Here is a 16,652-nt window from a genome sequence, read left to right on the forward strand (position 1 = left end):
TTATTGAACACTAGTGTTCCACTATCGTTCATACCTACTCCAGCCACATTAATCATAATTCTTCTGACATAGGACTCTTAAAGGCCAATCACATCACCTTCTCCTGACCTTGATTCTATTCCTACTTTATAAGCCATATACACATAGCCTAATTGCTCGGTTAGAGTCTGATTTCTTTCTCTCCAGACTAGTCAGAAAACAAAAATAAGAATATCTTCCTCTTTTCTCCTTCATTAAGACCTGGTATAGGGGCCTTCAACTTCAGGGCAAAGATTTTAAATAGTCACTACAATGCCAATTCATTTTTGTCCCTACCCCTTATATGAGGAACCACTCTAGCAAAAGGAAGAGCAAAACATCACCACCATCTTTGCCAAACTAGAGAAACCAGAGGCTGCCTTCTCTAAGGGCTAACACAAACATATCCACACTTAAAACTACATAGAGAGAAAAATGAAAAACGAGGGCATCTTTCTAAAAAAACTAGTGGTAGTATATAATGCAGCAAGAAAACAGTAGTGTGCTGCCCCCCAAAGGAAATAACTGCAGGATTCATTTTAAAAAGTAAGTGTGTAAGACAAAGAAAAAATAAGAAGAAATAAGCCAGAAAATAAAGCCAATGAAAGGATGGTAACATGACTTAAGAGTTCCTTGATTTCCTCAGTTCCACTGACCTTCATCTCCGTTCCAGATCAGCCATATTGTGAACCTCATTATCACAGTAAGAAGAAATATCATTTGCTAAAATAGAGATGGTGAAGGAAGAATTGGAGGTCTGAGAATAGGTCTGGAATAGCCATAATAGGGAATATTAGAGATACAATGAGAAATTAATTTTAGAGTTGACAAGTAGCACAGAAAGCCAATCTGAAGTTGGACTACAGTAATTTTTAATAGATCAAGACTGAATATTTTTGTGCCTTCCTTAGTAGCACTTGGCAGTTTTGAAAGAAAAAAAAGTGGTCTGCAGAGGGGTAATAATAGTTTGAGGGTTCATGTGATGAGGACAGTGTTGAAGTAGTCCATCATGGGATCTAGAGTAAGAAAATGATCTTGTAACTAGGAGTCAGTCAATGTACAGGGCAAAATTACTATTAAGTAATAGAAAGACTAGAGGTGAGCAGTTTAGAACAATGAAATCAACAAGTAAAGACACTGTGTTTGGAGGGAGAACATAGCCTGTGATACTGAGTTATACATATGCTGTTTGGAGTGACCAGTATAAAGTGGAGATGAGAGTTTGGGGAGTCAAGGAGAAAAAAGAACTTTGAAATCAAAGAGGCTGAAAGTTGTCAATATAGATTTTGAGCATAGGCTAGGTGCTGAAGCTTCCAAAAGGATGGAATGGGTCATGGGGGACAATAGATCACAGTTAGGATGATTTGAAGAGGATGGCCTAGATTAATGGCAAGTGGCAAGTGGAGAATAAGATATTGTTTCAATGGTCCAGAAATGGTAGCCGATGCTTACCTCTACCTTAGCCATTGAATCAGGAACATGAGAGAAAGTGAAGCCTCAATAGGAGAGGATAGTCCTCAAGGGAAGAGCCAGGTTTCTGTTAGGGTAAAGCAAAGAGGTGAAGTGCAAACATACAGACACTGAGATATACCAACATGTAAATACAACAGTAGTGTAGATATGACCCCATCATTGTAAATGTACTGTTCCTGTCTGTTAAGGTATGGTCTTCCTCCTCTTTCTCTACTTATCTCCCTTCCCACAGAACAATATCCCACAGGCTTTTTTCATATTCCCGCTACCTCTTCCTCCACTATACATTCTTTTTCCATATTTTCAAAACCATGATGTTCTATATGTCAAATAAGTGAGCCTTGGCTCTGGGTCCTAGCACAAATGGAGAAGCTAGGTGGGTGACACAGTGGATAGAAGGAGGGTCTAGAGTCAGGAAGACTCATCTTCCTGAGTTTAAATCTGGCCTTAGACACTTATTAGCTGTGTGACCCTAGGCAAGTCTCTTAACCCGGTTTGCCTCAGTTTCCTCATCTGTAAAATGAGCTGGAGAAGGAAACAACAATAAATGGTGGTTATTCTGTTCCCTGCATCCCAATTTCTCTCTTAACATGACCTTTGTTATTGTTATTCAGTCATTTCAGTCATGTTCAACTCTTCAAAACCTCATTTGGTGTTTTTTTGGCAAAGATATTGGAGCGCTTTGCCATTTCCTTCTCCAGCTCATTTTACAGATGAGGAACTGAGGCAAAGAGGGTTAAGTGACTTGCCCAGATCACATAGCTAATAAGTGTCTGAGGCCAGATATGAACTCAAGAAGATGAGTCTTCCTGTCTTCAGGCCCAGCACTCTATCCACTGGGCTACTTAGCTGCCCCTAACATGCCTTAGGGCAGGGATTTTTCCAAGGAAGCCTGACAATTCACACAGCTTCTGCCATCTGTAGCAGGTAAACAGCCTGTAGACAGAGGTTTTGAAATGCCATGTAATCATCACCTCCTCAGCTTCTGTATGCACTCATGACTGGCACCACTAGGAAAGACTACCCTAAGGGTTTAGCATTCTGTGGTAATTGCCATCCTACAGGAATAGGCCTGACTGTAATTCCCCTTGGGGTCTGATCTTGATCCTAAGCTTCTCTTAGAATGTGTAAGTTATAGCAGTATTGAGAAAAATGGCAGTCTTGGCCTACTAAACTATTTTCCCTGAGCCAAACACTAGCCTAGAGTACCATTATGGTTGACAAATATCATCATAGAGGACTAGGGATTGATGAGTCTGTTTTATCCAATGTGTAGCCACATTACCACTTTAGGGGAAGAGGGGGAGAGAGGGGTGCAATTGGCAGTGATTTCATTCCCTCCTTAGCAATCCATAACTTGTTAAAACCATGGCAGTGGGGATGGGCCACAGAGAAAGCAGTGGCTACACAGTGAAGGGTCCCAGCTCTCTACAAACAACTAAAACCAGTGCCGCACCATGGGGACAGCAGCAACAACAGGTATAGTTGCCCCTGACCTGTGTCTCCTGGCCTCCAGCCCTTCTTGATCTTTATACCTCATCTACTCTGTGTTTTTCACCACTTGCTTTTCCTGGTGTACAGAGTTTCTGTCTCTAGATGCCTAAGTCTACTTCCTCCTGGGGGAGGTTTGGAAAGTGTCTGCCCATGAGACAGGATTTTAGATGAGGTTGAGATATTAGGAGATTGAGATGGACCATAAGTTTGTGATCTGCAAAATTTAATAGGATTTGAGATGTGGCCCTGAAACCAAAATGTATGACTCCTCTCATGATAAAAGCTTACTAGATTTGGATATGGTCCTGAGATCAATCCTTTTTGTATATGAAGCTTCTAGAGCTGATAATATACTACATATTCATCTCTGGTTTAAGATACTAAAATCAATAATACTGAACAAAAATGAATGAAATAAAAATGATCTCAGTTCTTTTAGATAAAATTACATACAACCTGTCTCAGTGAGGCAGTTTTGGTGTGCTCAGTACAAAAATGAGGCCAAAAAGGACCACATCTAAAACATTCAGTGACTCTCTCAAAATTCCCAACTGTATTCATGCCCACCCTAGGCCCCTTCCAACTTTGCCCAGTAATCCTCTATCCTTTAAGGTGTATCTGCTTCATCTAGATCCTCTTCCTACATTGCACCCACTAACCTGATCCCAAAATAGCTTTTGGGGATGACAAATAGTATTCCCATATCACTTAGTAAAAATGGGCTATCCCAAACTCCACCCAAATTACCTTGGAATCCCAATATCATCTCAGGTCCTCCAGACCCTCACAGTCCATTCCTGTCTCCCCTAGAATCTTTTCCTTGATTATTCTGTAAAAGAGTCATGATGTAATAGAAGGAATAGTCATCTTGGAGTCAGAAGACCCCAACTGGAATGGAGGCTATAGTCCTGCTGTGCTATTCACTCGCTTGTAGGACCCTGACTAGTCAGCTTACTTGTCTGAGCCTTCAATTTTTCATCTGTAAATTGGAGGATCAAATGACCTCATCTATATCTTGTGTTTTGTAAGGATGGAGCACTGTATAACTCGGCCTTTTGTTTGTTTGTCTTACTGAGGCCCTATGTCAACTCTTGGCATTTTTGTTTTGTTTTACTGATGCCCTTTGTTTTTTTTTTTTTTACACCATTTTTTGCATCATTTCCTGATATAGACTCCAAACCTCTCCCCCCCACATTGAACCTTCTCTTATAAGAAAGATATTGGTATTGTTTTATCGGTTGTCCAAGCAGTTGAAGGCTAGGAATTCAATTTGCTCGTTAAAAGATACTCTGAGTGCTTGGTGATGATAACTGACATTAATAGTGCATAACACTTTACATATATTGGCAAAACATTTTACATATATTATCTTGTTTTATCCTTACAACCCTGTAAGATAAGCACTAGGGACATTTCATCCCCATTTTACAGACGAGGAAACTAAGGGTTAGAAAATTTAAACAACTTGCCCAAGGTCACAGAGCTAGTAAATGTCAGAGATGGGGTTGAAACCCAGGTCTCACCTGGCATCAAGTCCAGCATTCTTTCTCAAGAGCATACTGTCTCTCATGACAAGTAGGCAGAGGTAATCAGAACAGGCTGGAAAGCCAGATTTGAATGTCTTGCGTTCCGAGGCAATAGTAGAGGCTTCTAGGGTGGGTACAGTTACAGTTTTACATTTTGAGCAAAGCACAAAAGCAGGGAAAAAAATCATTCCTGTTCATTTTTAGGGGCAGATTATTGGCGCCTCTTTGGCATTCACCAAGTTATATTCATCTGTCTGTCAGATATTCATTTCCTGCTGATTTTTGCCTCCTGCCAGGCATTTCTGTACGTGGGCATTTCGTTTAGTGTTCATTGCATTTGCTACTAAGAACTACATGGCCTTACTTATCCCTACCCTGTAGTAAGAGTTAGAGGGGCCCGAAATCAATGTACAAAGGGGAGAAGGAAAAACAAAGAAATCATGGGGACAGGGCAAATAGCCTCTGAAAAGCTGGCTTTTGAGTGGGAAACCTAAGTGTGATCTAAATATATTCTTTCTGTCTTTGTTGCACAGGTTAGCCAGGACAGTCTGGACCAAGAGGTAGCACAAGTGAGTATGGGCTAGCCTTGCTCCCTGTCTCTTTCCATCCCTCTCTCCTTCTTTCCTCATATTTCTCCTATCTCTCCATTTCGTAAATGAAGTTTAGTTTCCCTCCTTTCCTGCTTACAAAATATACTATACAGGCCAAGTCCATGCGAATGAAAAAAGGCCTCACTTCAACCTGTCAACCTAATCCCATTATTCTTTTTCCAAAACCAATACATTTCAGGTACTATACTCTAAATGTGGCTAGTCCTCTATGAGAAGCTGTTATTTGAGGGAATTGAGTTGGGAAGAGGTTAGCAAATCAGAGAAATCACTAGCTTAAAAGCAGCTGTCAATTTCTACACCCAATGGTGGAGTGTGAAAAGATGGACCTGCACATCTTCTCCTTCTCCCCTGGCCACTTTTAACAGCAGCAACTTTTCCCTCCACAATTTCTCCTCTCCCTCCCCCCAAAAATAATCTAGGCCATTTCTCCCATCCTCTCCTTAGGATCTAATCCTGGAGCATTAACTTGGACACAAATCCTCATACCACATGCTGACAATAAGCTGTCCAGGGTCAAACTGTGTCTGCAAAACAAGTGGTACAAATCCCCGTGATGTCAGTTCACTTGCTGGTGTCTGGAAGTGTCAGGCCATTCTTGTACCTTCCTACCACCTAGAAAAATATGAAACTACAGATTCCTGCATAGGCTTCAAGAAAAATGCTTGACTGCCCTCTGAGATAGCCTCATTCTTCCTCAGTCTCATCCTCTCTTCATTTTTAACTAAAGACCTTGACTCTAGTTTCTTCTCCCAAATGATACAACTTCACGGCTGCTTAACTAATGCAAAAGGAAGGTGGAATCAGATTACAATGCCAGGGAACAGTAAACAGAGGCATAATTCTTGAAGCAAGGGTTTTCAGAGGGAGCCATGATATCTTCTCCTTCATTTCTCCCCCATAATCATCTTTTTAGGTTACAGATTTTCAGGGCTAATTGCTCAAGTCTTCCAGGCTGGTCTGGCTACGAGTGTGGTAGCCAGAGGAAAGAATTGCTCAGCCCCCAAAACTATAACCAATGAACACCATGGGAGGGGATGGAGGGGGAGGACAGTATTGCAATCACAAACTCTCCAGTGACTTTTTTTCCTATCATTGGTCAAACTCCAATTCTCCTCCTGACCCTCCCCCCTCTTACTGCCTCCTCTACCTTAATTCTTACATATAGTTTCCTTTGCTTATAGGACATCTCACAAAGCCTAGCTCTGCAACAAAGACTGTTTAGATGCAAAAGGATCAGTTTACTATACAAAGCAAAAGCAATCCTTTCTTCTGCTGAGCTAATGACCTTTGAGTAGCTCTTTCATATATCCACTCTCTTTGACCAAGTCCTCTCTTGCTTTTCCTACTGGTAACTTGGGAATAACAATCCTGACTTCCCTAAAGAACAGATGAGAATACATAGACTCCTAGAGATGAGAAAGCCCTCAGAGACCATCTCGTCTAACTCGTTTATTTTACTGAGGAGCAGACAGAGGCCCTAGAAATGAGGTGACTCACCCATGGTCACACAGCTGGCCAGTGGCAGAGCAGGTATTAAAGTCAAAGTCCCATGATCCCCAGGGAAGAGGGCTTTCCATAAGTGGTCAGGTAGGACAGAATCCTAGCCCAGGGGACTTGCTCCTCACCAGTCTCTCTATCTGGTAGGATTTGTAAGAGAATCCTGTATACCATAGTTTGTTCATTTGTAGCACAGACTGTAGTAACTGAGTTATTGATACCTTGTATCACATGAAATATGAAATATGAAGGAGATTCTGCTCTTTTCCTAATTCACAAGCAGTGCTGCTTTCCCTTCCTGATACTTCCAGATGCTGTTCCGTCCTCTCCCATCCCCACTTCCAGACCCTTTTGTCTCTATCTTGAGTAGGCTCCATTTGATCCATTTCATTTCATAGACTCACAGAGCTGGAAGGCAAGTAAGCTGACCAGTATTGTAAGATAAAAAGACATCACAAGCCTGGCGTTTTCCCCTCCTTGGAAACATGCCTTGTACCTGAAGCCTGAACATGACCTTGAAAGGTGCCCCAAAAGACACTCCTCTGTCCCTGCCCCTCCCCACACACACCAGGGGAACAGTATTCCCCTGCCCTACAAGAGTGCCAGAAATAATTTGCCCAACCCATCTCAAGATACACTATGCTTTTAAGATAAAGATCTCAGCAGCTTGGGACCTACATAGATTTCTCTCTTGATAACAAACCCTAACAACATTTGCCCAGAAACCATTGCAAGAAAGAATGTATATCTCTCTTTTTACTAACAGTAGATCTGTCCTGCAGAAACTCAGAGGACAACGGAGCAAGCTGGCATTAACATGATGAAGGCAGAGCCTTCCCCCAGAGGCACCTTCCCATCCATCATCTTCCCAGTGCACACCTGGACCAAGCCTGCAGTCTGTCTGTCACCGCAGCGCCACGACAAGGAGAGCCAATGATGATGGGAGGAGGGGAGGGGCTGCCAGAGGGTCCTCCTGGTGGGCCCTTCCCTCTCAGATTCCTGCATGTACTAGCATTATCACCACTCCCCTCAGGGCATGGGCTCATCTCTGCAAAAGGAATTTCCTAGGAGGTTTAAAAAGAAAAGAAAAAGAAAGAAAGAAAGAAAAAAGCACTTATCCTGTGTCAGTGACCTGGGTTTTTTTCTGACTTGCTGCTAAAATGTGGGTGATTTCCCAGGGCAGGGGATACTGTTTTCCCCCATGACCTTTGACCTTAAAAAAAAACCACACTAGCAAGTTTTCTTCTATCACACAGAGGAAGCTTCAGGCCCATACGCAGCTTTATAGACACCCTTACCCAGGCCACATGCTAAAAATAGACTCTTGCCTCTCACTATTGGGTTTCCGCTACATTTGACATTGCATGCTCTGTAACCTGGGGAAAGAAAGCGCTCACTGCTATGGCCTCATAGAGTCCAAACCATTTCCTATACCAGGAATACAAGCAAGTGTATTGTAGGCCAGGGATGATGTGGACGGGAGCAATGTGCCCTGTCTAGTTTTCCCTGGAGGCCATTTGGTGAAGCCATCCTCTGCCTTTCATTGTGCTTAAATAGTTCCTTGGCATACATGATAATCAGTCCCAATTCTTGGTGATTTTTTTTTTCATTTTTTTCCTCCTTTTTGGGCTCCAGTGTGTTATTTTTAGAAGGAGAGCTGCTATAAATATTTATAAAGGGCAGTGGTTGGAATGAAGTAACAGACTCCACAGCTGGCTCCCTGCATACTCTCTGCCTCAGCTGACCTCCAGCCTCTGCCTGAAGAGCCTAGGAAGGCCTATGAACTGGACCCAGTGGCTACAAATGATTTCCTATGGAAACAAGTAGAGTCTGTCAGGCTGGAACAGAAATACTTATGAACCATAGATTGTTTACATCCCCATCCACCCTGTCTTCTCTCCTTTTCTGCTACCCTTAAGGAATCTAGGAATGGAAATCATGGACACTTTTAGGCTGAGACATTTGGCATTTCTTTGAGGCCTGGATGTGAAGGAAAAAGGGCCACAAAAAGAGCTGTATCCATTATTAAAGGGCAAGAAGGAAAATTAGAGATAAGGAAGATAGCTACTTTCCCAGGTTTTAGGGGCTCTTGGAATTCCAAATCAAATAGCATATGCTTGGGAGAGCACAGTGCCCCCCATCATTGTGACTCAGGCCCTGAAGAGTCCTGAACCATGTGAGAGAGAGCCAGAAGGCTATGGAGCTAGGATGTCAGGCCTCAAATGGTTGTCTCTGAGGCCTGCTATGTTCATTACAAGGTCGCCTAGCCTCTGCAAAGTTGCCTGAGGTCTCCAGAAACATTAAGGGTTTTGCCCTTTGCTTACCCACAGGGAACCATTTTTGGCCAACTTTCTTCCAGTGTTTGGGTTGGGGCAGGGGGAATGTCAGGCAACAAGCAGGAAACAACACACTCAGCATCAAAGGCTCAAAAAACTACTACCCCTAAGAAAATCCCCCTTCCTACATTTGCAGTGTCCTGAGGATTAGACAGCAGAGTCAGTGGTGAAGTACAGGGCCAGTAATGTGGTAGACTGTATTTTCCATTTTTATGTAAATTACTGTTTAATTTCCCAGACTAATTTATCTTCTCACACTTTAGGTAAGGGTAGTAGTTCTCATAAACTTCTACCTCCAGTCCATGGCCCTGTCAGCATGTGGTGTTAACTTTTTTTCAGGACATCTATAGATAGCAGCAGAGGACATAATCCTCCCAAAATGACCCCATACTCAGCCTGCCCCATTTTCTTTTCAAACCAGGTTTGGGAAAGACAGTGAACTGACAAGCTGAAGTTTCCTCCATCATAAAATGGAAGCTCATAACTTTCTTGTCTACCTCAAAGGGTTATTGATTGGGTCAGATGAGATAATGGATGGGAAAATGCTTGGCAATGTCTAAGATGTTATATGAATATAAGGTATTGTCACATTATGGCATCTCTTCAGTGGATCCTGGAGTACATTCTTATCCCAATTCTTATGGAGATTGAAAGTATAAGCCTCCTTACTAATTGTTTTAGGATCATTTAAATACCTAATTTGGACCAGAGGAGCATTGACTTTGGCAAAATTGGCATACTTGAGCACTATTAGCCTTAGAGTATTTGCTTAAAGAGTAGGGACTGCAGCCCTAATGGTACTTCTGAGTAGGTGAACCTCAGAGTCTTTAAGAAGCAAGCACTGGCCCCAGTAGTGTTTTGACCAATAAAAACCCATTTCACAATATTTTGGTGTCAGAAGATCATCTGACATTAAAGGGTCACCAAGCCAATCCATCCATGAACAACCAATCACCCCTATAGCATCCCTTCCACCCATCCTCTGCTTGAAGACCTCCACTGAAGGAACCCATGGCTACCTGAAGTTGCTCATTCTACTCTTGGAGAGCTCTAATTATTCAGAGATTTTTCCTTAAATAATAAGAGCCCACATTAATATAGCACTTTAAGGGTTACAGATAGCTTTAATGAGCATCATTTGATTTGATCCTTACACCAAGCCTAAATCTGCCGCTCTGCAGCTTCAAATAGTTGTTCCTAGGTCTGTCATCTGGCACCAAGAAGAAAAAGACCAATATCCCTTCTGTATGATAACTTTTCAATTACTTGAAGATAGCTATCCAATTGCTATTCCCTTCCCCACCAAGTCTTCTCTCTGGGCTAAACATCCCCACCTTCTGCTTATTCTTATATGACATGGTCTCCGGGTCACGAACTAAGGACCAGAGAAAGAGGTTGTGATTTGCCCAAGATCATACATTAGCAGAGCCAGGATTTGAATCCATGTTCTCAGACTCTTTTTCCCGTACCACATTCTCCTCATTTCCATTATGCCATGGTAGAAGCCAATAAATCATCCTTCTCTAATGGAGAATTTTTCTGGTGATAATGTGTAAAACCTTTGCAAGCCTTAAAGCACTGCATGTGTCAATTATGTTTGTTATTATCATACTGGTCGCTCTACCCTGGAGTTACTATGGCTTCTTCCTGTGGTTCCATTTGTTCTTATAGCCTACCCAGCTGGTTGGTCTTTCAACCGTAGATATAGACTCAAATGAAAGCTGCTGCCCCTCCTTGCTTACTCCATGCCATATAATCTCTGGCAAGTTATCCATTACAGGAAAGTGGGTGTTAGTTCAACATTAGGACAATACAATTAGAGCTGTCCAAAACTGAAATGAACTCCCTTAGAAGGATGCTCCCTGTCACTTTCTGGTAGGGCTTTTAAACCATTTGTCAGATAGGCTGTAAGTGTATGCTCCCTCTCGGTTCTGGATTGGACTGAATGATGGCTGAAGTCCCTTCCATCTTTGAGATGCTATGATTTTAAGCCATGCCTGCCTTGAGAATGGATTTGGTCCTCTCTTATACCTGCTGCATTCTCTGGTATTGGGAGTTTTTGTTTATACAGGTAAGAGTGACTTCAAAGCAATCACCCAGCTAATTTAGGCTATTTTGAGTACCAGATGAGCCCCTGGGCAAGAAGGGGTTCAGCTAATAGGCAGGTCAGTCTGGGTTAGAGGAAACCTTCCCTACCAGAGCCCACACAGATGTTCTCCCTGTGCCTGTATTAGACAAAGTTGCACTCTATAAGCAGTTGATGCTGTGTATGAAAAGGTGGGTCCTAGGGTGAATAAATAACATAATACACTTGTAAAAATAAGACCCCTCACTCCCACCTCCAGCCTGACCCCTGAAGAAATGGAAGAATTCTAGCCAGTCAGGTAGGGAAATGCCAGGGAAAGGAACTATTTACAGGAGGAAGAAAAGTAAGAGAAGGGAGTGCCAAAATCACATCACTGTACCTTGTATGCCTGAGAATTCTGGACACAATAGGCTTGGGCTTGTGCCTATAACCTAAGTACCTCTTTATATACCATCCATTAATTCAACATTCAATTCAACAGACATTGACTAAGTATCTCTGGTAAGAAATGGGCACATCATAGTGACCTCCATTTGCTGCTCATAGAAGACTTTCTTAAGTCTGCCAGGCTGAATGTGAGCAGTACAAGGATCCAGAACCTTAGTAAGTAGATGGTGTTATTTTGCTGATGTTATAAAAGGCTATTTTGCCTCTTTTAGAGAAAGTATGGCATAATGGATGAAGAGCTGCCCTCAAAGTCAGAGTTCTAGTCCTCCCTCTGACACCTGTTTGGCCATGTGATCCTTGGTAAGGTACAACCACTCAGTCTTATAAGCAATTCTCTAAGAATATCAGTTTCAGTAAAGGTGCCAACCTGCATTGGAGTTTTCTCACCCAGAAGTTTCCTATACTTGAAATCACAGATCCTGCCCTTCTTTTCTACAAATGAATAGAAATATTCTATTGCGCAATGTATCTTACCTCTAGGAGGCTTCACTCCCCAACTTGAGTTAGGGTATATTCCCAAGATAGTGTTCAGGTCTCTATGGGCTATATGCCAGCATGCCAGTTTACATGACAACTATTCTTCAAAGATAGGGAGGGTACAGATGCTTCTGGTTGAATTAGGGAGTAATGTTTGAGAAAAAAATGGATCTCTGCCCATGAAACTCAGGATTATATAAGCTAAGTGGTGCCACTCAGGACGAGACAAAAGTGAAGGTTTGCAGCTCATAGGCTCAAATACTGGTGTAGTCTCTGTCTAGATTATCAAAGTTTTTCTGGAACCCTGAGTGAAACAAAGAGTTTGGATGCAGTGGGGCTACATCAGAGTACAGGATAAACCCATTATAATCCCCACTATAGCTCAGAAATGCTTGAGCTAAGGAGTTTATTGAAATTCAAAATTAATCAGAGCCCAAATGAAGAAACCAGCAACCAGTCTCCACTCCTAGACCAGGCATTTCTAATCTAACTAAGAAAAAGTTTCAACTGGTTGAGGGAAAACTCAAAAGTGACATTATATTACTCTCCCAGTCATTCACAGGCATTTTATTCAACTAGAGGCAATGTGGCATAGTGGAAACAGTATTGGATTTGAAGTTAAAAGATCTGGGTCCAAATCCTGATTCTGCTACTTATTGCCTATATGACCTTGAGTAATTCTTTACCTTTTTGTGCTTATTTCCTCATCTATAAAATAAGGATGGATTAGATGACCTTGAAAGTCCCTTGCAGCTCAAAAATCCTACATTCTATAAAGCATAACACCCTTGGGTGGCTATGAGACAAGAATACCACTAGGCTTCAGGTAAGGAGCACGATAGCTTCTTCCATAAAGAGCTAAAGTCCCATTGTTTAGACCAATTAGGTCTGTATTGCTTGGTCAAAACCTTAGACTCAGCACCGCCTAGGTAGAATTGAGCCCCTAGGCTAGAGATGCTCAATGTCTCTCTAAAAAAGTTTATTCCTCTCTGAGAATCTAGATTCTGTATCCGTCCTCTTAGCCACTAGCAATGGCTATAGCCAGCTCCATGACCTCATTCTTTCAAATTGTTCTCTTCTCCACAAGGAAGATTTCCATGATAACTAATAGTTCCTTTCCCTTATCCTGCTTCTTCTCCCAAAGAAACCCTTTATTCTGTGTCCTCAAAGAAAGGCTTCTAAAGGGTCCCCTCTCTACCTGAATTCACTGACTTCCCTCTAATCCTTATCTCTTTTAGCTGTTCTAAACCTTTTCTAAAAAACCAACCTTTTGGCTCTCTCAGCATGAGATAATGGCAAAAGTCCAGGAGTCAGAGTCAGAAGACTTGGGCTCTTCTTTTTGCTACCTTTATGACCTTGGTAAAGTCCAAACATCTCTGGGCCTCAGTTTCCTAATCTATAAAATGAGACCTGGACTGGATGATTTCTAAATTCCCTTCCAGATCTAAAGTCTCTGCTCCCCACTATTTAACATGGCAATAGTCATTAGGTGATAATGAAAATCATGTCTTTTATTTACTCAGCCTCCCCAGCCCTACAACAGTCACTGGGCTTTTACTCTGGCCTTCATTTACCCTTTCTCCCCACATTTTCTCTCTTTTTAATTTCATTCCCAATCTTATTCCACTCTTCTTTAATGTCCTAAGATAAGGGATCTCTTGGAATAACTTCCATGTGTTAAGTGGGGAACAGTATGGAAGGGAAGGGTCAGGTTAGAACTGAAAGGATGGAGAACTAAGGAAGCTAAATGATTCAAGGGAATACACTTATGAGCCTGATAATGGTTTTCACCCTGAGGGGTGAAATCAGCTGATCAGAATCATAGAATGGTAACTAAAGCTAGAAGAGACTTTAGAAATTATGTCACTCAGCCCCTTTATTTTATTTATAAGAAAAATGAGGTGCTGAGAAATTAAGTGGGCTACTCAAAGTCCCACTACCAAGTACATTGCAGAGCTGGGACTCAAACCTAGGTCTTCTGCCTCCAAGCAAGTACAGGGCTCTGAAGGCTGTGATAGAGCACACCAAGCTGGGCTTGAGGACCAAACTTTAAGAGTATGAGGTCCAAAGTGACAGTGCCCATGCAGTTTTCATATTTCAAAGTACAACCAGGTCCTCAATTTTTTCTGGACCAACTATACATTCTTCACAATTAGTATTAGGGTGAGGAGCCTGTGAAGACCTAGACAGTGGTTAGACCAGGGTTGGCTAAATGTCACTTTCTTTCTCAGCCTTCTTTCCTTATTTTGACTTGCCTTGTCTCTACATCATAGGATCATAGAACTGGAAGGGACCCTAGGGGTCTTCTAGTTCAATCTCTTCATTTTACAAATGAGAAAACTGAGGCCCAGAGTGATTAAGTAAATTGCCTAAGGTTGTAAAGATGAGGTTTTGAACATGAGTCCTCAGGCTGAGATATGGTAATGATTCCAGGTAGACTCCTCAAGCCCCGAATTCTTTGGTCCTTCATAGTCCCAGAAGCTTGCCTAGACAAGGGAGCGAAGAGTTGTCCAGGGTGTCTAGGAAAAACAGGCAGAATCCAGGGGGCAGGGACTACCCTATCACAGGAAGTAACTGCCCTGAAGAAGGAAGTTTCTAGCTAATCTCTACCTCTCCTCCCTGGGACATTTTTTTTTTTAAGGAACTTGGATTCCCTATCAGCTATGCTTGTTACCTTTTCCCTCACCAGAATCCCTGTTACATTCATTTTAGTGAACCCAAATCCTCTTTTCCTTCCCATGTGGTCAATCAATTTATTTATTAAAAGTTAAGCACTAATGGCTAAAGAACAGACAAAGAAGATAGGAAAGAAGGGAGTTAAAGGCAGTTGGGTTGTGGGGAAGGGGCTAAACTACAGTGGGAGTGTGAAGAAGAAGATAGAAGAGCATGGAAGAGTAGGAGGATTGTAAAAGGAAAGGACTGTTGGGACATTGTAGGAGGAGTTAAAGGAAGAAATTCTTTGACCCTTGGAGGTCTTTCAATCAGCCTGAAAATGTGAGACTAGTGAAAGAGTAGAATAAGAAACAAGCATTTATTAAATGTCTACTATGTGCCAGGCATTGTGCAAAGAGCCTTACAAATATCTCATTTGATCTTAAAAAAAAAAAAGTGGGAGGCAAATGCTATTGTTATCCTCATTTTATAGTTGAAGAAACTGAGGTAGACAGAGGTTAAGTGACTTGCCGGAGTCACACAGCCAGTAAGCATCTTAAGTCAAGATTTGAGCTCAAGTCTTCCTGACTCTAGACTCAGTGCTGGACCTAGCTGCCTCTATGGTGATGAAAAGAGGTGGTAGTCAGGGAAAAGCTAGACAGGAAAGAAAGCAAAATAGAGTAGAAACTCCATGGCCTGTCCCTGATCCTGAAGTCCAGGTTCTTTATGCTGCCCTTTATATTTGTCCCTAATTACACCTTCCATTGTTTCCACCATCCTAGAACCTGGATTAGCATATATTGTATATGGAACTGCAAATGGCTTAATCTTAGGGTCTGTAACCACCAATGTTTGTTTCTGCCCAATTCCATCCCTTACCAATCACTGTACTGCCTTATTAATTCACAGAATGGGAAAGTTAGACCTGGCTGCCAGGCCTGGCCCCCTCTCCAAACACTGTTCCTCCTTTCTCTGACTCCCGACTTAATTCATATTAACCAAGGGGATTAGTAAAATTTCCTTGGAGGCAGTCTGCTTCTGAGAACACAGTTCATCTTCCATTCTTGCCCCAAGGTTTAAGATGAGCTGGGAAGGATGATTAGAAGGTCTGAGGACATTGGACCAATCCGTGAGAACTGGAGGCCCTGGGCAAAGATGGAACAAGAAACTTACTTATTTCATATTTATTTCATTACATACCCTTCCTACGGTCTGCCCACAGCTTACTCCTAGCCTGACTCCAAAACTGTTCGAGTACTGGTCCACTTTTGATATAAAGTGTTTTTTTCTCCCTTAGTTGATGTACTTTCTTAAGGATCAAATTCGACATCATTCACAAGGTCAGGTTCATGATTATTTTTAGCACTCAGTTTTTAAAAAATTTGATTCCAAATTCTCTCTCTCCCTCCAATCCCTCTCCCCAAATGTATGAGGGATATCTACACACAATCTCTTACAAAACTAGAAATATACTTTGAATGTGCTTTGTGTATTCACATATATTCACATTCTAAATTATATATATACATACACACATGTGTGTGTATATATATATATTTCTACACAATACACACACACATGCATACATACACACATATATAATTACACCAGTATTGACTAAATTAGCTTTACATTCCAACACTGACTCCTTGAAGAAAATTAGTTTGGGGACTTTTGGCAATGAGGTCACGGATGGACCATGCCTTTGTTAGTAACTCAGGCAATAATATATAATACAGAAAAAACTCAATGGGTTAGAAGTGATACTGGGTGCAGGTGTGTCAGCAGAACACAACCTCTAGAAGGTCCTGTCCTTCTACCAATTTTTAAAGTCTTTAAGTACTAACCAAATGATAGATGGACTATCAGCTGTCCAAAGATAAGCCTAGCTAAATTCCAAAAAGTTTATCAGGAGGTTGGCTGCTAGGTAATTAGCTTTTTTGCCACAGCAATTTGTGAACGCCAATTCCTAAGTCAAATGAAGGAGGGGATATTTACAGGACAAGAGAAGACTTGGCAGGAAGTGAATTGTTGA

The 16,652-nt window shown here is 41.8% G+C and overlaps 1 protein-coding gene across 5 annotated transcripts in view; it reads left to right on the forward strand.

Annotated features, from left to right (window-relative positions):
* DTNB (dystrobrevin beta) overlaps positions 1-10,860 on the forward strand; it is a 344,903-nt gene extending 334,043 nt beyond the window's left edge. For 4 of the 5 annotated variants that reach the window (XM_027850435.1, XM_027850436.1, XM_027850434.1 and 1 more), the window contains 2 exons: positions 5,045-5,080; positions 7,402-10,860. In XM_027850435.1, the coding sequence (XP_027706236.1) occupies positions 5,045-5,049 (5 nt within the window). In that variant the 3' untranslated portion in view covers positions 5,050-5,080; positions 7,402-10,860. The remainder of the gene's footprint in view (positions 1-5,044; positions 5,081-7,401) is intronic. The other variant, XM_027850437.1, reaches the window with a different exon arrangement.
* Positions 10,861-16,652: the final 5,792 nt, after the last annotated feature.

Source organism: Vombatus ursinus, unplaced genomic scaffold (assembly GCF_900497805.2).
Source record: "Vombatus ursinus unplaced genomic scaffold, bare-nosed wombat genome assembly UNPS02009062.1, whole genome shotgun sequence".
Taxonomy (NCBI): Eukaryota; Metazoa; Chordata; class Mammalia; order Diprotodontia; family Vombatidae; genus Vombatus; species Vombatus ursinus.